Source organism: Festucalex cinctus, chromosome 9 (genome assembly GCF_051991245.1).
Source record: "Festucalex cinctus isolate MCC-2025b chromosome 9, RoL_Fcin_1.0, whole genome shotgun sequence".
Taxonomy (NCBI): domain Eukaryota; kingdom Metazoa; phylum Chordata; class Actinopteri; order Syngnathiformes; family Syngnathidae; genus Festucalex; species Festucalex cinctus.
The window spans coordinates 15,667,122-15,695,102 of NC_135419.1; the positions used below are offsets into that span (position 1 = coordinate 15,667,122).

The 27,981-nt window shown below is 36.2% G+C and overlaps 1 protein-coding gene across 5 annotated transcripts in view; it reads left to right on the forward strand.

Moving 5' to 3' along the window:
- The window catches only part of gria2b (glutamate receptor, ionotropic, AMPA 2b), a 49,220-nt gene that overhangs the window by 11,060 nt on the left and 10,179 nt on the right, over window positions 1-27,981 (forward strand). For all 5 annotated transcript variants that reach the window (XM_077533099.1, XM_077533096.1, XM_077533097.1 and 2 more), the window contains exons 3-13: window positions 4,322-4,561; window positions 12,945-13,141; window positions 15,424-15,477; window positions 15,554-15,712; window positions 16,037-16,204; window positions 19,428-19,532; window positions 19,628-19,735; window positions 20,949-21,155; window positions 21,250-21,617; window positions 23,371-23,569; window positions 25,582-25,829. In XM_077533099.1, coding sequence (XP_077389225.1) covers window positions 4,322-4,561; window positions 12,945-13,141; window positions 15,424-15,477; window positions 15,554-15,712; window positions 16,037-16,204; window positions 19,428-19,532; window positions 19,628-19,735; window positions 20,949-21,155; window positions 21,250-21,617; window positions 23,371-23,569; window positions 25,582-25,829 — 2,053 coding nt within the window. The remainder of the gene's footprint in view (window positions 1-4,321; window positions 4,562-12,944; window positions 13,142-15,423; window positions 15,478-15,553; window positions 15,713-16,036; window positions 16,205-19,427; window positions 19,533-19,627; window positions 19,736-20,948; window positions 21,156-21,249; window positions 21,618-23,370; window positions 23,570-25,581; window positions 25,830-27,981) is intronic.

A 27,981-nucleotide genomic window follows, 5' to 3' on the forward strand; every position in this document is an offset into this window, starting at 1 on the left:
TTTTTGGTGCAATTTCCCACTAACTTCCTGCGAGTACACCAATATTTTTGGGGGGTAAAAATCTCTTAAATTATTTGTTATCTTGTGAGAGCATCAAGATTTAGTTTTTTTTGTGTGTGTAAATTTTAGTATAAATTTATACTAAATGTCAGAACACAATACTGTGTCAAATTTTACTAACATTCCATACAAAATTTCTCATGAAGCTTTTTTTTTTTTTTTTTTTTTTTTTTTTAAGTTATTGTAAAAATGCAACAAAATTTTGGATGTTTTTCCCTACTCAAATATTTTTTTGTAGAATTTCCTGCAATTTTTTTTATTGTGCTACATTTTGTATATTCACACGAAATACTGTTGAGAACACAAAAATTATACAAAAATTGTGTAACCGTGAATTCGTAGATTACAATTCCCGACAGAAGCTTTTGCCATTTCTTTTCGTCCCGACCTATATTCTTGCGCGGCGTGTTGGGGTGAGGTGAAGGTGACTGTTTCATGATCATTTATGCAAATGCACTCTTTGATCAGCATAAACAGCAGCGTAAAAGGAGACGACGAGGCCCTCTGGGTGTCATGCTGCTAAAAAGCGGGACAGCTAATTGGAACGGCTAAATTTGTTTCACGCCGCTCACCTCCTTGCAAGGTGACAAAAGCGCCAGAGCGTCCGTCCGTCCATCCATCCGTCCATCCAAAACATGCAGCGTCATACGTCGGTATGTCGTTCTCGAGTCTTTCAAGTGAGGTGACCTAAACCGTAAAAGAGTTCCATGTGACAAAGGCCTCATGCACTGGTGTCCAATTGATGGCCCGGGGGCCATTTTTTAAATATTGTATATGATATAAATTATATAGACGGCATACAGATGAAAATTCTCAGTGAAGTGTGCGAAACGGTTCAACATTTTGTACGTGGACTTGAGAAATAATCGTCATTTAGCTGTTGCGAGTGTGAGGAGGGATTTGTGAGCAGGATTCATTGAGAGGCAGTCACATGTGACAAAGGCCTAATGGCTTTTCCCACAATCCTTCACTCTTTCTGCCAGCCAGCGATTAAGCGTCCCCGACTTATTTATTGTGCCAGATTGACTTGTTTCGACCCTCAAAAAATACATCTCGGGAACTTCTTAGGCTGCAAGACAATGAAAAAAAAGAACTATTTTGTTGGGTTTTGTACAAAAAAAAATTAAAGCATTCACAATTTTTATACAATCTTATATTATTCTTGTGAGTACACAAGAATATATGATATTCTTTAGTAAAATGTCATATTAAATACATATGAGTACCATTTTCGACCAAATTTATTATGTAAGTGCACAAAGCATGTGCAAATTTTTCTGTGATTTTTTTTGTGCAACTTCCCACTAAATTCTGGCACCAATGATTTCATTATAATTTTCTCCAAATAATGCAGTTAGAGATCATAAGGATGATTTTATTTATTTATTTATTTATTTATTTATTTATTTATTTATTTATTTATTTATTTATTTATTTATTTATTTATTTATTTATTTATTTTTTGGGGGGAGGGGGTGATTTCTTACTACATTTTTATAAGGAAAAAAGAGGATGCATTTTTTGTACATTTTCTTACAAAATTTTTGGAACACAATTCTGCTCATTTTTGTACAATTTCGTACAAAATTCTTGAGAAAAAAACATGCATTTTTGTACAATTTTAGACTTTATTATTATTTTTTAAAAACAATTTTATGCTGAATTTCTGCTCAATTTTGTACAATTTCATATAAATTTTTTGAGAAAAACATGCATTTTTGTACAATTTCAGAATTTATTATTTTTTAAAAACAATTTTATGCTAAATTTCTGCTCAATTTTGTACAATTTCATATAAATTTTTTGAGAAAAACATGCATTTTTGTACAATTTCAGAATTTATTATTTTTTTAAAACAATTTTATGCTAAATTTCTGCTCAATTTTGTAATATTTCATACAAAATTGTTGACAAAAAAATGCGCATTTTTGTACAATTTCAGAATTTATTATTTTTTTAAAAACAATTTTATGCTAAATTTTCTCGAGGAAAAAAACAGTGCATTTTTGTACAATTTTCAACTCAATTCGTATAAAACCCGTTTTTTTTTTGTTCATTTTCTTCGTAGATTTTCGTGCAAATTTATTTGGTACAATTTGTGTCGAAATGTCAGGGTTTTTTTTTTTAACTGAAGAAATTAAAGCTTACGCTTAACCTCATCAAACTAATAATGTAGGATCGTGCACATTTTTTGCTACAATTTATACTTCAAACTTTTTTCATACAAAATATTAACTTTAAAGTATTCAAAACTCAAATCCTTAATATTTGTAAGACAAAGATTGTGCTCATTCTAACTGCTAAATTTATGTAATAGACACAGATTGCGCAATTTTTTTGTTAAAAGCAAAAAGCTCATGAAACATGCTTTTGATTGCAGAGCTCTCAGATTCATTTTTTGGCAGGCTTCCCTCTCGGGTTGCCTCCGATCTCCTCTCAATGGACTCCAGTTGCCCGTGTCAGCAAGTCATTCCCATGATATTGCACGAGAAGAAATGCCTCATTACGTTAATTACACCACAGCGCGGTCAATAAAGCTGATGAAGCTACATGCGATCGATACGAGCCGCACGAGCGACACGCTAATCCGCTGACCCCGGCGGGGTAACGCTTGAGAAACGGCCGGCGGAAAACGTTTTCTTCTGCGCGTTTCCTGCAAACAAAAAGCGGCGCTCGCTGCATAATGAATGTTGGATGTCGGAAGAAGCCACTTTGGCGTACGCGCCGGACCACGGCTCGTAAATTATACAGCGGGCAGGATTTTTGCAAAGTCAACAGTATGGGGGATGTTGCGCAAATCACGGGAAGGAAAATGCAGATTACATGCGGCATCATTGCTCTCAAGCAAGACCGCAAAGGTTACAAAGAACTTGCTAATATGTCACTAGCGTGAGGATCACGAGACAAAAATGGGCAATGCTTCGTACATTTCCTACTAAATTCTTCATTTTAAGAATGTATTTCTTCCTAAATTTTTGTGAAAATAAAATTTTTCTGACTCTTGTACAGTTTCACACTGAAAACGCAAATATGTTGTTGTGTAGAATTTCCTTTGAAGTTCTTGGCTGTATACGGTAAATATTATGTTATTTCTTCTGGAAATTTCTACATTTTTTACAGACATTTTTCTACAAAACAGACACACTTATAAGATGTCACACTTACCTAAAAGGGCCTGATCAATATGGCTTTTTTTTTTTTTTTTTTTTTTAGGCTGATGCCAATTTCGATATTGCGCCAAATAAATTTCAGGTAACCGAATAATTGGTTGATTAATTAAAAAAAAAAGAAGTAGTAAATAAAATAACTTGTTTTTTCATCCCATAAAGCATACCACAACAACAATATGAAATACAAGGCAGAGCATTTGATATATAAATATACAAGTATATATGACAATAAAATGATTAAAAAAAATCTGCAAATTTTTTGCTGATTTTAAAAGGTAGACAAACTTTAATTTTGCCACCCTCTTAAAATAATTGCCAAATTCATTTTTTTTTTTTTTGCAATTTTTTTGGTTAATTTTTTTTTTAGTTTCTTGAAAAATCTGAAAAAAATGACTTTGGCGATTTATTAAGATTATTATGATTATTATTACCATTATTATTATTAATTAATTTTGTGTTATTATTATTATTATTGTCCCCGTGCCCCTTGTGAGGAGTAAGTACAGAAAATGTATTGTTATTATTATTATTATTATTATTATTATTATTATTATTAGTAGTAGTAGTAGTAGTAGTAGTAGTAGTAGTAGTTGTAATTATTTAATTATATTTTATTATATTATAAATGTAATTAATTATTATTCATGATTATTACTATTATGAAGGTGTATTGTTATTATTATTATTATTAGTAGTAGTATGGATTATTTAATTATATTTTATTATTACATTATACATTTAATTAATTATTAATTATTCTTAATGCTTATTAATATTATGAAGATGTCGATTTGCTCTCACCCTAAAATGGGACAAACAATTTCTGTTGCCGTTTCCTAAGAAGCAAACGAGCAAGAAAGCGAACATTCTTGAGTTTCAGCAGGCTTAGTGGCTTTTAGTGACTTTGTCCCGCATATGTCCTCTTTAGCACAAGCAGTCCCCCGGCGCAGCTAAAAGACGCAAATCAATTAATCAGCCGGCAGACACGACGAACATGTCGGATCCCCGAGGCGCGCCAACGGACGGATGTAAAACAACAAACCTTTAACGCTTGTTTTTTTTTTTTTTTTTATTGTCTCTGTGCGTTGCAGTCTGCTCGCAGTTCTCCAGGGGCGTCTACGCCATTTTCGGCTTCTACGACAAGAAGTCGGTCAACACCATCACGTCCTTCTGCGGCACGCTGCACGTGTCCTTCATCACGCCTAGCTTCCCGCTGGATGGCAACCAGCAGTTCATCATCCAGATGAGGCCCGACATCAAGGGGCCGCTGCTCAGCCTCATCGAGTACTACAAGTGGGACAAGTTCGCCTACCTGTACGACAGCGATCGAGGTCAGGGCCGCATTTCTTTCTTTGGCTGTGTTGGGATTTTTTTGGGTGGATATTTATACATATGATGGCAAAGGACATTATGATTGTTTTTTGGATGGGGACGGTTGGAAAATTTGTGAAATTCTCAAAATCTTTTGATGATTTAAAGGGATACTTCACTTATTTAGCCCATTATAGCAATAAAAAGTTAATATTTTGTCTATAATTAATTTGATACTTTCATTATTTTTCATATATTTATTAGTAATGTGTAATATATCGTCGCTGCTATGTGGAAAAACACGTATGTCCATTTTTTTTTAATTTGTACATTTTTATGTTTTTAGGAAGTATATATAAAAACAAAATCAGCAAAAAAATTGGCCAATTTTTTGCTGATTTTAAAAGGAAGACAAACATTAATTTCGTCACCCTATTAAAATAATTGCCTGTCTTCTTTTTTTTTGCTCATGATGCAAATGGTTCAATATTTTGAATTTCTTGAAAATCTGGAAAATATGACCTGCGCGATTATTAAGATTATTTTTATTGTTATTAATTATTATTAATTATTATTCATTGTTATTGTTATTAATTATTTTATTATATTGTATTTTATTATTATATTATATTATATTATATTATATTATATTATATTATATTATACATTTAATTAATTATTAATTATTATTAATGGTTATTAATATCATTAAGAAGGGATGTCTGCAAAAACATAAAAATGTAAAAAATGACAAAAATGGACATTTGTTTTTCACATAGCAGCGACAATATGCAATATATTGTGCAATATAAATATATGAATAATTAATACAATAAAATTAAAATACAAGTACAGTACAAAATAAGAGTTGTCAATATTAATTTACATGCACATAGATATTTGAATATGGAAAAATTACAATAAATATATATCCAAAGATGACTACCCATAAAAATATAATATTTTCATGACTTTAATTTTTAAATTACAATTACTCGCGGTTCGACACTCAAAGATTTGCTAGTTATTAATTTTTTGAAAAACTTTATGTTCAATAGTTTTATTTATTTTATTCTTTTTTAGGGATAGCAGAGGTCCACTGTAATTTATAATATAGTGTGATGTAGGATAAACAATATAGTATGAACATTTAAACAATGATATATAATAACGTAACACTATAATACAAAATGATAACATAAATATTCTACTCAACAATCCCATCGGCTCCTTTTCAGCCTATTTCAGTAAATTCCAAGATTGCTCCAAGGTGTTACTTGGAACTTGTGAGTTGTTGATGTTGTCCTCATCGGCCGAAAATGTCCTCAAGTCTTCTGTGTTTACAATGTTGCTTCACCCTCCATGTGGATATGTATTTGGACCCCCCCCCAGGTGCATTTAATGAAAGGGGGCTTGTCACATACAATCAACTGCAACACATCTTTATGAGTTGTGTGTTTGTGTGCGTGTGAGTTTTATGTAAAATCAAATGGACGTGTATGTGGTAGTTGTGACATGCAGTGGAGGTGATGGGCCCTGCAGCTGTGGACCTCCGCACTTCTAATCATAATAATAATGCTGAGATTTTTTTTTTTTTTTGCAAATGGGAAAGTTCCAGTTCACTGATCAACATGAAATTTTGTGGGCGTGTCGATGCACAAAAAAAGTCTCAATACCCAAAAAGACACAGGAAGTCTTCCATTTTGGTTTGAAGTGGCCATTTTAAGGGTTATCTTAGTCATTTTGAGGAATCCTTGAAATAAAATGTATTCACCAAAGCTAATTTCTCTTAGCAACAACAAATTTGGTAGATATGTGTGTCATGAGTAGACCCACAAAAAAGTCCCAAGAAGCCCTGTCTAAAAAGTCATTTAGTCAAGAATTAATTGGCCATTTAAGGGTCATTTTGGTGGTCCTTAAAAGAAATGAAACCAGTTTGACTTAGGAACATGGAATTTGGTAGGCATGTCTGCCACGTGTAGACCCACAAAAAACTCAAAAGAAACCATATATGAAAAGTCATTTACCGGTAGTTAAGAATTGGCCATTTAAGGGTCAGTTTTGGTGGTCCTTAAAAGAAATGAAACCAGTTTGACTTGGGAGCATGGAATTTGGTAGCCATGTCTATCATGAGTAGACCCACAAATTTTTTTTTTTTTTTAAAACACTCTCAAGAACTCATGGCCAAATACACACAGGCAGTTGACCATTTTGGTTTTATGTGGCCATTTTTAGGATCATTTTTGGTCATTTTCAGGGATTCTTCAAAGAAAATGTAAGGTGAAATTTGGTAGGCCTATCTATGATGACTAGACCCACAAAAAAAAAAAACCTCTCAAGAAACCGTGTCTGAAAGATAATTTAGTTAAGAATTGGCAATTTAAGGTTCATTTTGGTGGTCCTTGAAAGAAATGAAGCCTGACTTTGGAACATGGAATTTGGTAGCAATGTCTGTCATGGGTAGACCCACAAAAAAGGTCTCAAGAAGTCTCGACCAAGTATACACAGGCAGTCGACCATTTTGGATTTAAGTGCCCATTATTTAGGATCATTTTGGTCATTTTCAGGGATTCTTTAAAGAAAATGTGTCCCCCGAAGCCAGGTTCACTTAGCAATGTGAAATTTGATACGCATATGTCTATCATGAGTAGAGCCACAAAAAACTCTCAAGAAACCATTTCTGAAAAGACATTCAGTTAATAATTGGCCATTTAAGGGTAAATTTTGGTGGCCCTTAAAAGAAATGAAGCCTGACTTGGGAACATGGAATTTGGTAGACATGTCTGTCATGAGTAGACCCACAAAAAAGTTTCAAAAAGTCATGGTCAAATACACACAGTCAGTCAACCATTTTGGTTTTAAGTGGTTATTTTTTTCAGCCGGGGATTCTTCAAAGAAAATGTATCCCCCGAAGCCAGTTTTACTTAGCAATGTGAAATTTGGTAGGACGAGGCATCTCTTGCCATGTGTGGACCCACAAAAAAAAAACTCTCAAGAAGCCATGTCTGAAACATCATTTAGTTAAGAATTGGCCATTTAATGGTAATTTTGGCGGTCCTTAAAAAAATAACGAGCCTGCTGGGAACATGGAATTTGGTAGCCATGTCTGTCATGAGTAGACCCACAAAAAACTCAAGAAGTCATGGCCAAATACACACAAGCAATTGATCATTTTGGTTTTAAGTGGCCATTTTTAGGATCATTTTGGTCATTTTCAGTTATTTTTCATAGAAAATATATCTCCTGAAGCCAGTTTAATTTAGCAACGTGAAATTTGCTGGGCGTGTCTGTCATGAGTAGACCCACAAATAACTCTCAAGAAACTATCTGAAAAGTCAGTCAGCTAATAATTGGCCATTTAAGGGTCAATTTTGGTGGCACTTAAAAGAAATTAAGCCTAACTTGGGAACATGGAATTTGGTAGATATGTCTGACCCACAAAAAAAAAAAAAATCTTAATGACTGTCTTTGTCATGGATCCTATTAGATCGGACAGTCGTTCCTAATGTAGCGTCTGCTGCATGCACTTCGCAGTAAATTGGTGACTTGAAGTCATCCCATTCCCAACCGATGACGACTCCCTCGCATCCGTTAAACACGCACACATCCTCGCATCACTTAGCGACCTGCTCAGTCACTTCCAGCGGTCTCCTCCGCCTTCCTTCCATCCCTTCCTCTCGCCACGCATTGGTTGCCATGGGAACGCCAGGATCACACTGACCTAATTAGACAGCCGTGCGATGGCGAAATATATGCACTGCGGTCCCCATCGTCGCGCTAGTACAGTAAGCAGCAGGTTTCATGCGGCATCTTTTAAGAAGGTTTTTTTTTTAGGTAGGCGGATTTGTCCCTTGCTGTGCGTGTGTGTGTCATGTTAAGTGTGTGAGTGAAATGGAGGAAAGAGCAGCACTGCACTAAATCCTTGCTAAGCCAACAAGCAAGTCAATAGACTCCCTTCATACGAGTGCGTTATTCACATGATGCCTTCTGTGTGCACTCAGCAGACTAGTACATGTCGATATGCACTGTGCACTGTGCATAGTATAGCAGTTTGTAATGGAGGTTTGTGGGAGCATCCTGCGATGTGGGATCAGATAGTTGTGTCTTGAGGCTTGGTGAAGCAGCATGTGGTTCATCTTTGTTATTTTGAACACTCATAGTTCATAGTCACTGAGAACAATTGTATGTTTGTGATCAGGATCTTGATCATACAGCATGCAACGTGGTCAAGATGGTAATTGTGTGATTGTGATCATCACGATGATTGCAGTGATTGTGTTGTGTTTGTGATCCAGATCACAATTGTATATTTGTAAGTAGGATCACAATTGTGTATTTTTTTTATTTTTTTTATTTTTTTAAATCAGGATCGCAATTGTATGTTTGTGATCCGGATCACAATTGTGTGTTTGTGAGCAGGGTCGCAAATGAATGTTTTTGTTCTTTTCTTTTCTTTTTTTTTTTTTTTGTATCAGGATCACAGTTGTATGTTTTTGATCCAGATCACAATTGTATGTTTATAAGTATGAATTGATGAAAATTGTATTTTCTTTTATCAGGATTGCAAATGTGTGTTTGTAAACAGGTTCCCATTTCACCATAGTAATTGTACGTTTGTGACTTTATCACAATTGTATGTTCGTAAGCTTGAACACAATTGTATATTTTTGATCAGGATTGTAATAGTATGCTTGTGATCCATATCACAATTGTCGGTTTGTAAGCACGAATTGTACAATTGTACAATTCTATTATTATTATTATTTTTAAATCAGAATGGTAATTGTGTGTTTGGAAGCAGGTCCAGGTCTCAGTGTAGTAATTGTACACTTGTGATCCTTATCACAATTGTATGTTTGTAAGCAGGATCACAATTGTACATTTTTGATAATTATCATACTTGTATGTTTGCAATCCAGATCACAATTGTAAGTTTGTGGGCAGGATCACAATTTACGATCAGAATTGCCATCATATGTGTGATTACAATTTTATGTTTGTGAGCAGGATTGTAAATATATGTTTGTGATGAAGTTGCATGTTTTAAATCAGGATCACATTTGTAGGTGATGATTTTCAATCATTCCTGACTAGAACGACAGCTGCAGCTTGTACTTAAAAATGACTACAAACATCCGACTGTTACTAAGAACAGAGAAAAACCTTCATCGCACAACGAGCCACTTGCTGCTTCACCATGTCTAATGCTCAAATCGATGATTATCCGAAGTGGGAATGACCTGTTTTTTAGCTCATGGGTCAGCCAGAACATCGTGTCCTCATAGTAATTATGACACGTATACATCCTTCAAATAAAAGTGCGAGTCTCCCATTTTCCCGCGGCGTAAAAAAACTGAAATTGATCGATATTTCACCCCAGCCGTCACGCCAGGATTACATACGCCAGACTTTTTTATTAAAGCACAACCCGACGATCGATACGGGTGAGATTCAGCTGTGAAACGTCTTTAACTCGCGGGGAACGTCACATTGATCAAGAGGCGTAATTAAACGTCTCGTCCGGGCCGGGAATCTGTTTTGCGGGGGAAGAAAAGGCCAAACAAGATGGTGATATAAAGACTGCAGGAGCACATTTGGCCGCTCCGTTGCACTCAAAGATTCCTTAATCAAATCCATTACGGACGTTTTGCACACTCGCGGGGAGATTTCATTGGATCTGTCGATTAGTCATGTCGCAGCTGGCAGCTCAAAAACGAATGAAAGCAGAAATATGTCAGAGTAAAACAATTAGAACCACAATTGTGTCCCTGATTGCTTTTATTAGTGCGCTGCGATAACTCAAATCCAAGTAGGATTAAATATTTCAAGACAAATTGTTTTTTGTGTGTGTGTGTGAGAGCTTTTCACTTGCTTCAAAATCTTAATAAGGAATTGTAATTTGTTATTGAGAGTTTATGACTGGTGAGCTTAGAATGAAATTTTAGCACGTTTACCTACACATCGAGAACATTACCCAACTCTCGACTTGAAGCGATTGTTTCTCGTTCGAGATTGAAAATTTAAGAAATGAGCAGAAGTCGGTCGTAAACTGAGAAGATTTGTGACAAAGTCGCTAAGGTGTAAAATACTTGACAATAACTCAAGTTGGAAAGTGTTGACGATCATAAAATACAAGCAGAGTTGTTTGTGCTAGCTTTGTTGCTAACGCTACTACTGAGAATTGCCTGTACAAACTTTGGTGGACACGAAAACGTTAACATCGAGATGATATTACAAAACAAATCTTTAATTTAGCACAAACTATACATTCATAGACTTCAATTTAGGCTCTGACAACTGTAGGGGGGAGCCATTAAGATTGAAACTTGATGATATTTCTCCTTTCTTTGTTTTGAGCTTGTTGACAGTTTTAAGACAATCGAAATAGAAACGGATCAACAAAGAACTCACCAGCAAGGATAAGAAATGATGGAAAGTGTAGCCAGTCATAAAGTGCGTGCTGTTGCAGACACTTCCCCTCCCACACTTGGTTGCGATGCAGAATACCTGTGACTCACCCTGACAAGCTCGTTACATAAAAGCACTGAATCACACGCTTTTTAATGAGCCCGAGATGGCAGCCAATCGGCAATAAACCAACAATGCCTGACCGTGAATATGTCGTGTCTGCCACATTATTGAGCTGATTTCCAGAATAATGACGCTGCTTTCCATTGAACTCGCGCAGACCTTTGGCTTGATGTTAATTAGTCAGTTAGCCATTGGGTTAGTTGCTTTAGTTTGCCAGTTAGTTTGTTAATCTGTTGGTTGGTCAGTTAGTATATTAGCCAACAAGTTTGGTTGTCCGGTTAGTCAATTTGTTGCTTAGTTAGATATTTAGTCGATTGATTGATTGATTGATTGATTGATTGATTGATTGATTAGTTGGCTTGCTAGTTGGTCAGTTTATTGGTTGTCTGGTAGTTAGTTTGTTAGTTACATTAGTTGGTTAGTTTTAGTCAGTAAGTTGGTTCGTCATTAAGTCAGTTGGTCAATCAGTTGACTAGGTTGTTGGTCAGTGTGTTGGTGAGTCTAGTAGTTAGTTCTAGTCAGCAATTTGGTTAGTCATTAATTCGGTTAGTTAATCACTTGGCTAGGTTGTTGGTCAGTTTGTTGGTTAGTCTGGTAGTTAGTTGGTTAGTTTTAGTCAGTAAGTTGGTTAGTCATTAAGTCAGTTGGTCAATCAGTTGACTAGGTTGTTGGTCAGTTTGTTGGTGAGTATGGTAGTTAGTTGGTTAGTTTTAGTCAGTAATTTGGTTAGACATTAATTCGGTTGGTTAAGCAGTTGGCTGGGTGGTCGGTCAGTTTGTTGGTTACTCTGGGACTTAGTTGGTTAGTTGTAGTCAGTAATTTGGTTAGTCATTAAGTCGATTGATTAATCCGTTGGCGAGGTCGTTAGTCAGTTTGTTGGTTAGTCTGGTAGTTAGTTGGCTAGTTTTAGTAAGTAATTTGGTTAGAATTAAGTCTGGTGGTTAATCAGTTGGCTAGTTTGTTGGTAAGTCTGGTAGTTGGTTAGTTTTAGTCAGTAATTTGGTTAGTGATTAATTCGGTTGGTTAAGCAGTTGACTGGGTGGTCGGTCAGTTTGTTGGTCAGTCTGGTAGTTGGTTTGTTTTAGTCAGTAATTTGGTTAGTCATTAAGTCGGTTGATTAATCAGTTGGCTAGGTTGTTGGTCAGTTTGTTGGTTAGTCTGGTAGTTAGTTTGATAATCAATTGCATTAGTCAGTTGGTTAATCAGTTAGGTTGTTGGTCAGTTTGTTGGTAGTCTGTTAGTTATTTGGTTAGTTTTAGTCAGTAGTATGGTTAGTCGTTAAGTTGTTGGTAAATCAGTTGGTCGACTGTTGGGGTTTGTGAGATTGTTGGTTAGTCAGTCGCTTTTTCACTTGGTCACTTGGTTGGCCAGCTATTTGGTCTGTCAGTTAGTTAGTAGGCAAGTGTTGGGTTGTCAGCCAGCTGGCTGGTCAGTTGGTGAGTAGGTTGTTACTTAGTTACTCAGTTAGTTGGTGGGTATGTTGATTGGTCAGTCAGTCAGTAGGATTTCACATACCCAATGCGAATAAAATGTAGAGCAGCTGTGCAAAGGAATAAGTCACTAAATGATCACCCTGATTCAACAGATAAAGGGTAAAGCTGAGTTGTTACAGTCCACTTGAATGGGGGCGAAGTGACCAATTTGATTCCATGTGTGCAAGTGCACCCACTTTGTAATGCGAATTACCGCCATCTACGTGACTGAAGAGAAACAGCGAGTCCATCAAACTTATCAGGCAGACATGTTTCAGCAGCACTCTACCATTGATTGTCTTGTTCTGCTGTTTGATATTGCCTCATTTTAGATTTTTGTTACCAGGGAAATGAGACCCTGGTGCTTTAATGTGATTTTTTCCATTCATTCATTTCACAGGCCTGACGACGCTTCAGGTGGTCCTGGACACGGCGGCCGAGAGGAAGTGGCAAGTGACGGCCATCAACGTGGGCAACCTGAAAGACGAGCGCAAGGACGAAGCGTACCGCTCGCTTTTCCAGGACCTGGAGAACAAGAAGGAGCGCAGGGTGATCCTGGACTGTGAACAGGACAAAGTCAAAGACATCATGGACCAGGTCTTTTTTTTTTTTTTTTTTTTACACTTCTGCTACTATCGCAAAACATACAAAACTTAAATTGCAAATTGGCGAGGGTTTTCTGTAATCCAATAGCTTCTCACTTTACGTAATAAAATCGTCATTGTTGCACTTGTGTATCAGGGAACTCCAGGTAGACATTCCAGGTTCCGTACCCCGGTCGCAGATACAAAACGTCATTATTCAGATCTGCCCGGAGCCGTCGTCCCGACAAACAGAGGCGCCAGTCAAGCGGCGGGATTAGCTTCAGGTGTGTCACACCTGTCAAGCCTTCAAACGCTACAAAGCCGATCAATTTTCCGTCTCATTTTCCCACCCCCGTCGCTGCTGCTGTTGATAAGGGAAAGTCGCTTTGGATATCTCTTTCTGCCACAGTCGTTACTGTCAACACCACAGGTTGTTCATGCAGCGATAATGGCCGCGAGCTTCAGCTACGCTAGCGTGACGCGCACTTGGCCTTTTGTAAGGAATTCAAAAGGGATGTCCTCCTGAAGTTGGGCAATACGCATGGAAATTTCCAATTGTGGCTTAAGTAAGGCTGAACACTAGTAAGGCCTTAAAAATGACATCTCAGGTTTGAGGATCTCACATTTGAATCAACGTTTAAGAAATGCAAAAATGACATGACTCAGTTTTCTTTTTGCTTTCAATTTTTTGCGCCTTGTGAAATTTACTTGATCTCCCCTGATACTGGCAAGTATTTTTCCTCCAGCATGTAACTATAGAATCCACATAGCTGATTTACAAAAAACAAATATTTACATATATTTTGAAATTAACAGTAAGCTATATAAACATGATGCCTTAATAAAATCAACATTTCAAAACATGAAATGTGAATGTTATTGTAAAAGCTACGTTGCTGGTGTTGTCTGTTTCTTCACTCGCTACTCGCTAGATGCCCTTTTTGCAACAACAGTCTCGAGAAGGTTCTTAACTCATTCACTCCCAGGACATTTTCGCTGTTTTACTGGATTTTGACTGATTTTGCAAGGCCCATAGCATATTGTGTCCTATTGCTATAAAAAAACATGGAACCTACCAAAAGAAAGATGAAAGTCACTTCTTTCATCAGGAAAAAAAAAGTGTATTTCTAGCTGTTTCCATTTTGCATTTAGCATTAGAACATGGCTAAGTTTCACCATTATTCACAAATCTGTTTAAAATAGTGGGGAAAAGAGCTTTTTGAACTCTTATACTCTGCTGCCATCTGCTGGCCGTTTTTGTAATAACTACCATTGCTTCAAGCATTCTCTTCAGTTCAGAGGTTGCATCAAAGCCAAAACATATAATTAAATCTTTGGGAGCATGGTAATATTTAAAATAGAACGTATTTATACGTTTTTGGGAGTAAATGAGTTAAAAGTTATTTGGTTGGCAATTTTTGTAAACGAGCTCCTCTCTGTTTGCTGCCACGTTGTTAATAAAAAGAAATTTAAACTAGAAGCTCCCCCAACAATTTTTATTTGAGAAAAGTTCAGCCAGACACATTTTTTTTTTCCATTAGTTGTTTAGCACTAAAAGATGTTCGTTCCATAATTGAGTAAATTCCAGTAAAGAAAAAAAAGAAATGGTTGAAATCAAAGTGGGCGGCACGGTGGAGAACTGATTCGCACATCCGCCTCCCAGTACTGAGGACTCGGGTTCGAGTCCAGGCTCCGGCCTTCTTGGGTGGAGTTTGCATGTTCTCCCCGTGCCTGCGTGGGTTTTCTCCGGGTACTCCGGGCTCCTCCCACATTCCAAAGACATGCATGGCAGGTTAATTGGGCGCTCCAAATTGTCCCTACGTGTGATTGTGAGTGTGGATGGTTGTTTGTCTCTGTGTGCCCTGCGATTGGCTGGCAACCAGTTCAGGGTGTACCCCGCCTACTGTCCAATTGACAGCTGAGATAGGCTCCAGAACCCCCCGCGACCCTTGTGAGGAGCAAGCGGTTCGGAAAATGGATGGATGGATGGATGGATGGATGGAATCAGTGCTGACTGATAAATCAATTATTTCAAATTCCATAAATAGTAGTTGGTTTTATATTGAATTACGGTTTCACAAAAATGTTCACTATTGCTATCAAAAGTAGCATTGTTGAGAATGTATGCAGCATAGGAATCTACACGTGCTAATTTTAAGGCTCTGGTACTTAATCGATTAGCCGCAGCAGTTATTATTCTTGATATAATCCAGAAACAAGACCTTAATGTACTCAATTTTGCATTTTCCACAGCACCTTCCCATGTTTTAATGGATCTGATCAATAATTCCGCAGGTCATCACCATTGGCAGACATGTAAAAGGCTACCATTACATCATAGCCAATCTGGTAAGTAATAAAACAACCATTTAGGTTTTTTCCACCGTAAATCCGCGAAAGTAACCACAACTCGCCGTGTTTCCAGGGTTTCGTCGACGGCGACTTATCCAAAATCCAGTACGGCGGCGCCAACGTGTCGGGCTTCCAGATCGTGGATTTTGACGACGCGCTGGTGTCCAAGTTTGACCAGAGGTGGGAAGCCCTGGAGGAGAAAGAGTATCCGGGAGCAGACAGTAAGATCAGGGTGAGTCTCAGGGTGAGAGTTGAGGGAGCATGAAATATTTTATTTTTTAAAAAAAACAAGTGAGAATCACTGCCTTAGTCTAGTCCAGATGTATCACTTCAACATACTTCCTTGACACCAAAATTACTCTACTACTTTTCTATTTGGTTATCATCTTGTGGCATCTAAAAACAGTAAAAACACACATAAGTGAATAAACTGCAAACATGCTTGGAATTACTGTTGTTTATTTTTTTTGTAATCATACCAACTACCTATAAACCTTCTTAAGATTTGCCTCCATTTGCCTAACTCGTGTCCCTTCCTCTGTCTCCTGCCCCCTAGTACACGTCGGCGTTGACGTACGACGCGGTGCAGGTGATGACGGAGGCCTTCCGCTATCTGCACAAGCAACGCATCGACTTCACCCGGCGGGCCAACACCGGCGACTGCCTGGCCAACCCCGCCGTTCCCTGGGCGCAGGGAGTGGAGATCGAGCGAGCGCTGAAGCAGGTACGACGGCGTAGCCGCGCTGCTCCCGTTGCCACGGCAACAGTAGATTTAGCCGCCTTTGGGAAGGCACGGACGACGACAAAAGCGGCGCAGGGTTATTGTACTTTTGAATTTTTCCATTTTAGTTAGTTTTGACTTCGTTTTGAGGTTGTTGTTTTTTTAATTGAGTTAGTTTTAATTAATTTTCAGGGTGGTTCTATTAGTTTTAATTATTTAAGAAATGCTTTGTTTAAGTTTAGTTTGAGTTTTTTTTTAAAATGTGTATTACTTGTTCGCAATATTTTAAAATGGGAGTGACGTCATCTGAAGGTGCTTTTCTATTGGCTGCTGCTCGATGACGTCACTTCTGTGTGACACACTTTCAAACGTCCTTTTTCCGGTTAATCTCAAAATAAATCTACTTCAAATCACATTTAAAATCATCTCCAAAGGCTCATGCATTAAATTAATTACCAATGACATTTTTGCTTTAATTTATAGTTAGTTTTGTACACATAAAATGTAGTTTTCGTTTTTTGTTTTGTTTTGTTTTTTGTTTTGTTTTTTTTGAAAAGCATTTTCGGTTTTATTTTATTTTCTTAAAGAAATAGTTTTTTTTTTATTTTTAGTTTGTTTTTTTCGTTAGTTTTAGTCAACTAAAATAACCTTGAAGCGGCGCGTATCGATTGATGTTTGCAGTTGAACATTCATTAAATTAAACCAAAGAAGGATTTTCTAGTCTTTTTGTGGAAACCTTCAAATAAGAAGCGACTGAACTGTGGGAAAAAGTTTTTTTTTAATTGTTGTATTTATTTATTTATTACTGGGGGATGGTTAAGGTAAACTGGAGTTTGTCACAGTTGTCTTCGTGAGGGAAAAAAAGCAAAGTAGCCTCCTGATTGGTCGTCAGTCGATTGACAGGTTGGTCATTGGCGGGTCACCCGAATGAGCCGCTGCATTTGTCCAAATCAAACGATTCATTTTCTGCTCTAATAGGCCACTCCCCCAAAAAGTGTGTCGATGTTCTGGAGAACACTTGTAAGACTGAGTCGCCAAAGGATCCGTTTGGTGGTGGCGGGGTGGTATTAGCTTCCTTAAAACAGACATCGGTTTATTCTTAGCTCTTTGCCATCTAAATTGGCTGCCAGTCAAAGGCGAGACAGGATTCTTTTTTTTTTTTTCCCTTCATCTAGATGCCTACATGCTGTCCAGTCTGGAGCGTTTTTTCTTCTTCTGTTATCTTGGCATGAAACCCTTGATGCAAGGGATTTCTAAACTATTGCCTCGAACCCTTTACCACAACATTTGATGTCTGTCTCGTTCTCTTTTTACCCCGAACAAACACTTCGATATTGCACTTTTTGAGCGGGGAAAAAAAAGATTGGAGGTGTTATATTCATATAAAAAAATAATAAATATTTAGATGTTGTTTTTTTTTAATAGCAAGATAATTCAGACTGTTTAAGCTGTTATTGTTACATTTGTGTATATTGTTGGTTTCCGAGAAAGGAGGCAAACAATTGATGTTACACTTTACAAAAAGAAAATATTAAACTTTTTTTAAAGCACAAGAATTGTTCACTTTTTGTTTGTTTATTTTCTAAAAATACATAAAGAGAGTTATTGATGTCTGCACTTTACTAAAAAGAAAAGATTAATGTCGTTATTTAATATTTTTTTTCTTATTTTGTCGAATTTTGTTACTGTTAGTCAGCATTGTCAGTTACTTAAAAAGAAAATAAACAAAGGACGTTGCGCTTTAAAAAAAATGTTATGCAGTTATGTATTATTAAACTTTTAAGCATAAGAATTCACTATTTTTTGTTTATTTCCTAAAAAAAAGAAGAAAAAACAGTTATGGATGGCTGCACTTTACTAAAAAGAAAATATTAATGTCGTTATTTAATATTTTGTTCTTATTTTGTCGAATTTTGTGACTGTTAGCATTGTCAGTTACTTAAAAAGAAGACAAACAACAGATGTTGCACTTTAAAAAAGGGAAAAAAAAGTGCAGTTATGTATCAAACTTTTTTTTTAAGCATAAGAATTCACTGTTTTTTGTTTATTTCCAAAAAAAGAAAAACAGTTATTGATGGCTGCACTTCACTAAAAATAAAAGATTCATGTTTTTTTTTTCTTATTTTGTCAAATTTTGTTGCTTTTAGTCAGCATTGTCTGTTACTTAAAAAGAAGACAAACAATCAGATGTTGCACTTAAAAAAAACTGTGCAGTTATGTATGAAACTTTTAAGCATAAGAATTCACCTATTTTTTTGTTCATTTCCTAAAAAAAAAAAAAAAAAAAAAAAGAGAACCTGTTATTGATGCCTGCACTGTACTAAAAAGAAAAGATTGTCGAATATTTTTTCTCATTTTGTCAAATTTTGTTACTGTTAGTCAGCATTGCCTGTTTCTTAAAAAGAATACAAAAAGTGCTGTTAGTTATTATTAAACTTTTTTTAAAGAATTCATTCTATTCTAAAAAAAAAAAAAAAAAAAAAGTTATTGATGGCTGCACTTTACTAAAAAGAAAACATCAATGTCATTATATATTTCTTAATATTTATTTCTTATTCTGTCGTATTTTGTTACTGTTGTAATCATCAGCAATGACTGTTTCATAAATAGAAGACAACATATTTTGCACTTTACCAAAAAGAAAAGATTTAAGCTGGCGTGTATTTCTCAATATTTATTTTTATAATTCAGACTCAAATTGTTACTATCAAATGTAAGATGATTTACTACTTTGTATATTACATCCCTAATGAAAACTAAACATGAGGGCTATTTTTTTTTTTAGTTGTAAATGACTTGTTTCTGTGGTTTGTGCAAGGCCGAGGTGCACCAACTCGCTGTGGATTTTCAAGGGGGTGCTTGTTGTTAAAAAGTTTGAGAAAAGCTTCTTTATGGATTATCACTTGGGCGCCATTAAACCCAAAAGCAAAAAAAATAAAAAAAAAATAAATAAAATAGTTTTTACAGACTTTCTTCTCTTTTGGGATGATATTAAGAACACATTCTCCATCAGCCATGCCAACAAGTCTGGAGTATTTTTTATTTTTATTTTTTTTAATGTGCGGCAGAGGTCCAACACCACCCATCTGTCTAGCAATCAATTCAATTTGATCGGAGAAATTTTCACGTCCTTCATCTGTAAAAGACGTGGCCGCTCCATTAAAACGATCGATTCGGTTATTATCTTAATTTATCTTTCAATTTAAACGAAGCGTTGTCGCCACAGGTGCGTGTGGAGGGCCTAACGGGCAACATCCAGTTCGACCAACACGGCAAACGGGTCAACTACTCAGTCAACATCATGGAACTGAAGAACAACGGCCCCGTAAAGGTAAAGTCTCGCTCCAAGGGGGTAAAAACAGTCTCAAGATTAACGACGTGTGTCTTACTCCGACGGGCGCTCATGACTTATTCATGGCCCCGCAGATTGGCTACTGGAACGAGGTTGACAAAATGGCCGTCACCAAATCCGACGTCTTTGCCAACGACTCGACGGGGATGGAAAACAAAACGGTCATTGTCACCACCATCTTGGTAAGTTATGGAGGTGAACGCTTTGATGAATGGCGGTGCGGGCTGATTTAATTGGTTTTGCGGGGGCGTTTGTCCTTTGGTTCCCCAGGGACTAGCTAACATTAAGACGGAAAGAGCAAATGTTGCTCTGCTATCGTTTATCTTGATTTGTAACACCTACTGATCGGCAATAATACAAATGATGACTGAGGACGTAAAGAAATAAACTAATGCTGTCACTATTGCATATTCTTAGAATAGATTAATCTATCGATTTATTCTATTAATCGACTAATCAGAATCATTTTAATTTTGCATGTAAGTATATTAGAAAAGCATTTTTCCCCCTGATTACTGTTTATTAACAAGTGATTGGTGTTTATTATGTACTTTGTATTCAGATAGTAATTAAAAAAATGTTACTGGTTCAGTCATTGTCCTCCAACATAAAACCAGATGTTTGCAAATTTCTTATTTTGATGAAACACAAGATAATCAGTCATGAACAATTACTGCTGATATGCTCAAATCAGAAGATTGGGGCAATATTAAATTAAAAATGGCTCCAAACTATTAATCAATTATTAACTCATTTGCTCCCAAACACGTATAAATACGTTCTATTTTAAATATTACCATGCTCCCAAAGACGTATTTACACGTTTTTACGTTTTTTTTTTATGCTAGAGCATACAGACGGCTTTGATGAAGCCTCTGAACTGAAGAGAATGCTTGCAGCAATGGTAGTTATTACAAAAACGTCCAGCAGTTGGCAGCAGAGTATAAGAGATCAACAAGGGCCATGTTGCAAAAGGCTGTTTTCCCAACTGTTTTAAACAGATTTGTGAATAATGATGAAACTTTGTTATATTCTAATGCTAACTGCTGCAAAACGGAAAGAGATACAAATATACTTTTTTATCCTGTTGAAAGAAGAGACTAATCTTTCTTTTTGTAGTTTCCATGTTTTTATAGCAATAGAACACAATATTTCGTGGACCTTACAAAATCAGTCAAAATCCAATAAAACAGCCGGGAACGAAGGGGGTTGATTCAGTGAAAATGGCTGCGAGTGAATGAGTTAAAATCAATTACCTGTCGATTAATCGATTCATTCTGACAGCTCTAAAAGATAAAACAATTTCAATTTAATTCCGTTAAAAACGACTTGTGCAATTATGCTACTAGGCTAACCGATAAGCTTGCTAAGTGATGCCATGTTGGCGTCCTCCAGGAAGCCCCGTACGTCATGCTGAAAAAGAACGCCGACCTCTTTGAGGACAACGACCGCTACGAGGGCTACTGCGTGGATCTGGCCGCCGAGATCGCCAAACACTGCGGCTTCAAATACCAGCTGAAAATCGTCGGCGACGGCAGGTACGGAGCCAGGGATGCCGAGACCAAAATCTGGAACGGGATGGTCGGCGAGTTAGTGTACGGGGTGAGTTGCCTCTTTTTTTTTTTTTTTTTTAACGAAACATTCCAAGACACAGGAAGGATCGACGGTAATACTTTTTCCCGTGTTTGTTTTCCAGAAAGCCGACATCGCCGTGGCTCCGCTGACCATCACCCTGGTCCGAGAGGAGGTGATCGACTTCTCCAAGCCCTTCATGTCACTGGGCATCTCCATCATGATCAAAAAGCCGCAGAAGTCCAAGCCGGGCGTCTTCTCCTTCCTGGACCCGCTGGCCTACGAGATCTGGATGTGCATCGTGTTCGCCTACATCGGCGTCAGCGTGGTGCTCTTCCTAGTTAGCCGCTTCAGCCCGTACGAGTGGCACACCGAGGAGTACGAGGACGGGCAGATCCAGACCAACGAGTCCACCAACGAGTTTGGCATATTTAACAGTCTCTGGTTCTCTCTGGGGGCTTTCATGCGACAAGGCTGCGACATCTCGCCCAGGTAGGCGACGTCTAATTGTGGCGTATCGACAGTGAATTTACACGGATTTTATTAATCCATTATTATTTCACCCGTTTGTTGTATAAATGTGAAAGGGGGAGAGTCCTTCCAAATTTCTAATTCAAAACTATTCGAACTTCAAAGTATTCACCGTATTCGTAACATTTTGATAACTGTTTTTCAAATGCCAAATATACACATTTCTCACAATTCCACATCTTTCATGGCGAAAAAAAAAAACTAAGGGAATGGGGACATTTTCAAAATTAGCTTTCTCATGCAGTATCTCAAATGATTCCGTATTTCTCACTGATTCAAGTCAATTCAAAGTATTCACCTCATTTATAACATTTTGGCAACTACTTTCCACATTTCCAAATTTATGCTTTTCTCACAATTGCACATTTTCCAAGAGAAAAAAATTCAATATAAATTTTTTTTTTTTTAAATATTTTGCTTTAAAAAAAAAATCCACCATTTTATTTTATACCAAACAAAATAGGTACAGTAACCTTGCAATATCTTTAAAATGCACATAAAGAATTACAATCAAACAATAGAACAATATAGGCTGTTTCTATTTTAAATAAAGGACAAACACAGCAATAGAAAAAATAATAATAAAGAAATAAATCCCATTTTTAAGTGGAGACATTTTCCAAATTATCTTCCACATATCCCAAATGATTCCACATTTCTCAAATGAATGAAAACAGCTGAGCAAATTATTTGCGCATTTTCTGGATTGCAACATTAATTATTCCATTTCTGCAAGAGAAATCTCAAAATCCCGACTTGTTTCACCATCCCACATTTTCCACGGCAAAAAGTGTGATGACCGTCATTTCTCAGCTGATTCAAACCAATTATCGGTTTCCAAAAAATTCCACATTTTCACAATAAAACTCTCAAATTAAGAGATCCAGTATTTTACACATTTACCACCTCCTTCCATATTTCTCTACTAGTTTCCAACTTAAAAAGCTTTTAAAAAAAAAATTTTTTTAGGACATGCCGGCTGCTATTGTTCAACATTCCCAAAATTGCTACAATTCCACATTTTCTATGACAAAATCCAATCAAGTACACTAATTGGAAACATTTTGCAAATGTACTTCCCCAAATTCCCACATTTTCACAAAAAATCCCCAAATTTAGAGATATTTTCCATATTGTCTCCCTCCTGCATTTCTTGACCTATTGAAAGTACCTATTTGCTTATTTTTTTGTGCTCTTTCTGTAAGGCCAACCAATAGCAAGGTAGTAATTGGTGTCAAAGAAATCATGTTGAAGTAATACTGTACATCTTGACTTGAGTTATTGCTGTAGTGGAGGAGCCAAATTTAGCCCAGGTTACTAAAAGTTCCGAAGCCTCTTCCCCACATATCCATGCACAGTATAAGCACATTTCTAGTGCTTCGTTTAATCAAATAATGATTGTAAGCTGCTGTATTTATTCTCTTTTGTGAGCATGGCTTGTGGTATATTTACAGTTGAAACGTTTTACACAGGCAATTATTTTGACAAATGTACTCCCGGCAGGGCTCGGTTCCCGTATATCAATGTGAAACCAGATGGGGGCCATTTTGTGGTCTCTCCTATCCTTGTAGGTCCCGCTACTGCATGTATAATCACTTGGTTGTAAAATTAACTTCAAACCCTCGCAAGATTAATGACTCTTACCTCGTAAAATATCGCCGTTTGTGCCACGTTTTGTCCCAATAACGAGCGAGCGATTGCGTTTGGGTGACAGGTCCCTGTCCGGGCGCATCGTGGGCGGCGTGTGGTGGTTCTTCACGCTCATCATCATCTCCTCCTACACGGCCAACCTGGCTGCTTTCCTGACTGTGGAGCGGATGGTGTCGCCCATCGAGAGCGCCGAGGACCTGGCCAAGCAGACGGAAATTGCGTACGGCACGCTAGACTCAGGCTCCACCAAAGAGTTCTTTAGGGTAAGGCGTCGAGTTGAACTTCAGGCACCATTTGGGATGTGATGTTCTTTCATTTCATTCTCTTTATTTGTTGGAGAGGGACAATGTACATTCATAAACATTTCAAAAATAAAATGGCAATGCAGCCAATTATAGCCACAAGGCTAATTTCCATCTAATGTCTTGTGATGCACTTTTAATTGGGCTGCAATATTTTTATGCAGTCCCCAAAAACAATAATAATGTTTGTAATATGTGTCAGAAACACACTCTATAACAGGGGTTTCAAACTCATGTTAGCTCAGGGGCCGCATAGAGGAAAATATACTACCCAAGTGGGCCGCATCAGTAAAATAACGGTATATAACTTAAAAACGATTGCCGTCAATTATACGCAGATTTTCGGTATTTGTGTGCCAGCCCTAAATTACAGAGCTCAACTGTCATCATATTGTTCCAAAAAATAATACAATTGCAAATGGAACGCACCAACACTGAGTCCTAGACGTGTTAAATCTACCTGTTTTGCATATATATTGTTCCCAGAATGCATTGCGTGGCGCAGTTAATGACGTTATAAGGACGCTAATCCTTGTCATATCTATTTGTGTTACCAGTACAGTGTAATTGAATTTGTGTCGTATTTAACACGTTTGTCGGTCTATGATTAAAATAATAATAATTAAACAAACCGTAACTTTAAATTGTGTGTAAAATAATGACATCAAGGACGATTCACCCGTACAAGTTGCATTGCTCATCTGAGAACTGCTTGTGAAGTTACAAGTTTTATATATTTTGATTGTGGCTGATTAATTAGTCCGACATTAAAATTTATTTTATTTTTTTTAACTTCACCAAATTATCGTGCGGGCCGGGTTAAACGCCTTTGCGGGCCTGATCCGGCCCGCGGGCCTTATGTTTGACACCACTGCTCTACAATATTGCACTTCATAAAAACATACATTAATGATATAATGAATTCAAAACATAAAGCAATTTTTGCTTCAATTCAGTGGATATTATGCTGCTCCTTTTAGTGTGTGTCCCCCCCTTGACCACATGGGGGCAGTATAATACAGATATGCCGGTCAAAACTACTCAGTAAACCGCAGTAATATTAGTCATTCGTTGCAGAGGATAAAGAAAAGACGCCTCATATGTACTGTAATGAACTCAATAGCGAAAATATATACTGCATTGCATTTGTTTTATGTTATTATGGTTTTAATAATTAGGTTGATTCAAACAATTAATTTTAAAATCCATTGATTGTCCAGCTTTTAACTGAAGCAACTCCCTTCGCTCCCAGCTGTTTTACTGGATTTTGACTGAATTTGTAAGGCCCACAGAATATTGTGTTCTATTGCTATAAAACCATGGAACGTACCAAAATAAAGATTAGAGTCTCTTTTTTCATCATCAAAAAAGGTGTATTTGTATGTATTTGCATTCATTAGCATTAGAATATAGCTACGTTTCATCATTATGCAGATTCCTGGCGAAAACACTGACAAAAAGAGCTTGTTGCAACATGGCCCTGGCTGATCTCTTATACTCTGCTGCCACCTGCTGGCCTTTTTTTTTTGTAATAACTGCTATTACTTTAAGTCACCTCTTCATGTCAGAAGCTGCATTTATTGATAGCGTTGAATAGCAAATAGCAAAATTATTACAAAATAATATTTAAAATATTAAAATATATAATATTATCATAATAATATAATAATTAAAATAATAATAATAATAATAATAAATATAAAATAATAATAATAAATAATAAACAAAATAATAGTAAAACAAAAATAATAGCAAAATTGATAGCATTGAAGCATACAGAAAGCCTTCTGTATACTTTTACATAAAAAAAAAACATTAAAAAAAACATGTAAATACGTTTTTGGGAGTGAAGGGCGATGTATTAAAAACCGTTTACACGTTTTTGGGTTTGAATGAGTGAGTGTAGTACTTACTGATCGACAATTCTACCATTCAATTCCTCATGTATGTCTTCTCCTCCCTTTTCCCCACAGCGTTCCAAAATTGCCCTCTTTGACAAAATGTGGACGTACATGCGCAGCGCGGAGCCCTCGGTGTTTGTGAAAAAAACAGCCGAGGGTGTCCTGAGGGTGCGCAAATCCAAGGGCAAGTACGCCTACTTGCTGGAGTCCACCATGAACGAGTACATTGAGCAGCGCAAGCCGTGCGACACCATGAAAGTGGGAGGCAACCTGGACTCCAAAGGCTACGGGATCGCCACGCCCAAAGGATCCTCATTAAGGTGGGTGGAATAGTATAACAATGTGTCCAATGTTGTTATAGTATCCCACCTACCCTGATGTAGCTTTGCTTATGTGTCTCTGGTTTGTATTAGGACAAAAAAAGGTAATAACCCCCGACCCACCCGCAAATCCCCGTTGCAATTTATTGTAAGTCGATAAATTGCAAAAAATATAGTTTTCATCACTAATGGGGTACTTTGGATATAGTTCTTCAAAAAGCAATATAAATGACATACTTGCAATGGTGGAAAGTTGATCAATTGCCCATATTAAAAAAGTATAAACAAGTAGAAGTATTCATAATGGAATGCACAACATAGCCACATTTAAAATGGTATCTTTCTATGTTTTTTTACGATTATATACAGATTGAAAATCAATTAAGATTAAATTTCTCTTTTCATACTGTTAAAATTTCAACAATAAATTCCTAAAATTTGCAATGTAGACCTATTAAAAGGCCATGAAATGCAAACGTTATGATTATCAATCCAATCTTTATTTCATATTTTTATGTATCTATATATAGATTTAAAAATAGCATAAATTTCTACAATACGGTTCAATTTATTTAGGTCTTAACCGCATAATACAATAAACTACATTTATTTCCGATAAATATTTGTAGTAATGGAATATATTCCATATAATATTTCTGTAATTTTCCAGCAGTATATATAAATAAGTGCAGTTAAAAACATGTTTTCAATATCATATTATATTGTAATATTATTATTATTATATAATATATACAGTATAATTATTATTTTATCATTAAAAATGTTTCTAATTATGCTTGTGTTCTAATAATGCAAATTTTATTATTATTATTATTATTATTATTATTATTATTATTAATAATATAATGCACTTTTATTATTAGGATACATATTCTATCGTACAATTTAAAATGTTTGAATTAAAACTTTGAGATTTTATGCGGATTGATAGTTATGATTATTATGACACATTTTCCCAAATATGGATACCAGTTTAAAGCATTTTTTCACCAGGCTGTAATTCACCTGGATGAAACCCGTTCCCATACGATAACCTCGCTTAATCCAAATTCAAATCGGATCTAATCTTATTTTATCTTCTCTGTGTGTCTGTCAAAGCTTTTGTCCTTTTCTATGTTCCTAGTATGCTTTCTGCTTATGCTCTCTTTCTCACTAACATTTGAATGACTAGTTATTAATTCTAATGATGATGATGATGATGATGATGATGATGATGATAATATTTTAAATGTGTATAGATGAAATGTTTTTAGACTGATTAAACCCTTGCAGTGTTCTCCATTTTATTTAAGCATTTAATGGACTTTTCCTTTGTGGAAACAATTGGCTAGCCACGCCCCCCAAAATCCTTTTTTTACTGCATCCTCACGGCGGCACTGCTTGGGTTTCCATGTGTATATGAATGATTATTCTGATTGTTTGTGATGTTGTTTAGAATGGCAGCCATTTTTATGACCCTCTGTGCCCCTCAATGGGATCAGCAGCACAGACGTGGCATTAAGGATGTTTTCTTGAGCAAATGTTGCATGTTTTGGATATTTTATGACGAGGTCTAACCATTCTCCCCATTACTGCTGTCTCTCTTTTTAGTGGAGTCACTTGCCAGGCACTGTTTTATGTATGTAATGGATGTGAGTACGTTGCAGTAGCCACTAGAAGCCCATATATACAGTAGCCTCAGCTAGCTAGGGTGACCATCATTTACTTGCGCGGGCTTTTATAGCCACACATTAAAATAGAAAAAAAATAGAATATATTTTACAAATAATGTGATAAAGTATTCATTGCTTGGCCATTAAAACTATTTATTTGTCCTGAAAATGATCATTAAAAAATGATAGATGAATATAATTGCAACATTTTAATGTGAGGTTTACTGAGGAAAATACAAAAACACATTATTATTATTATAACATTTCTAAATACTTGCTATGTTTACAAGTCTGTCATCTTCAAAATGTATTACTATTATTATTATTATTATTATTAACAGGATACATTAATATAAGTTGTAATAGTTTTTTGCAAATTGATAAATATAAAATATAAATTATTTTTCTAAAGATAAGCCTTAACTAAAGAATGAATTTAGACATATTGCAAAAATTATTTATTATTAAATTATTGTTCT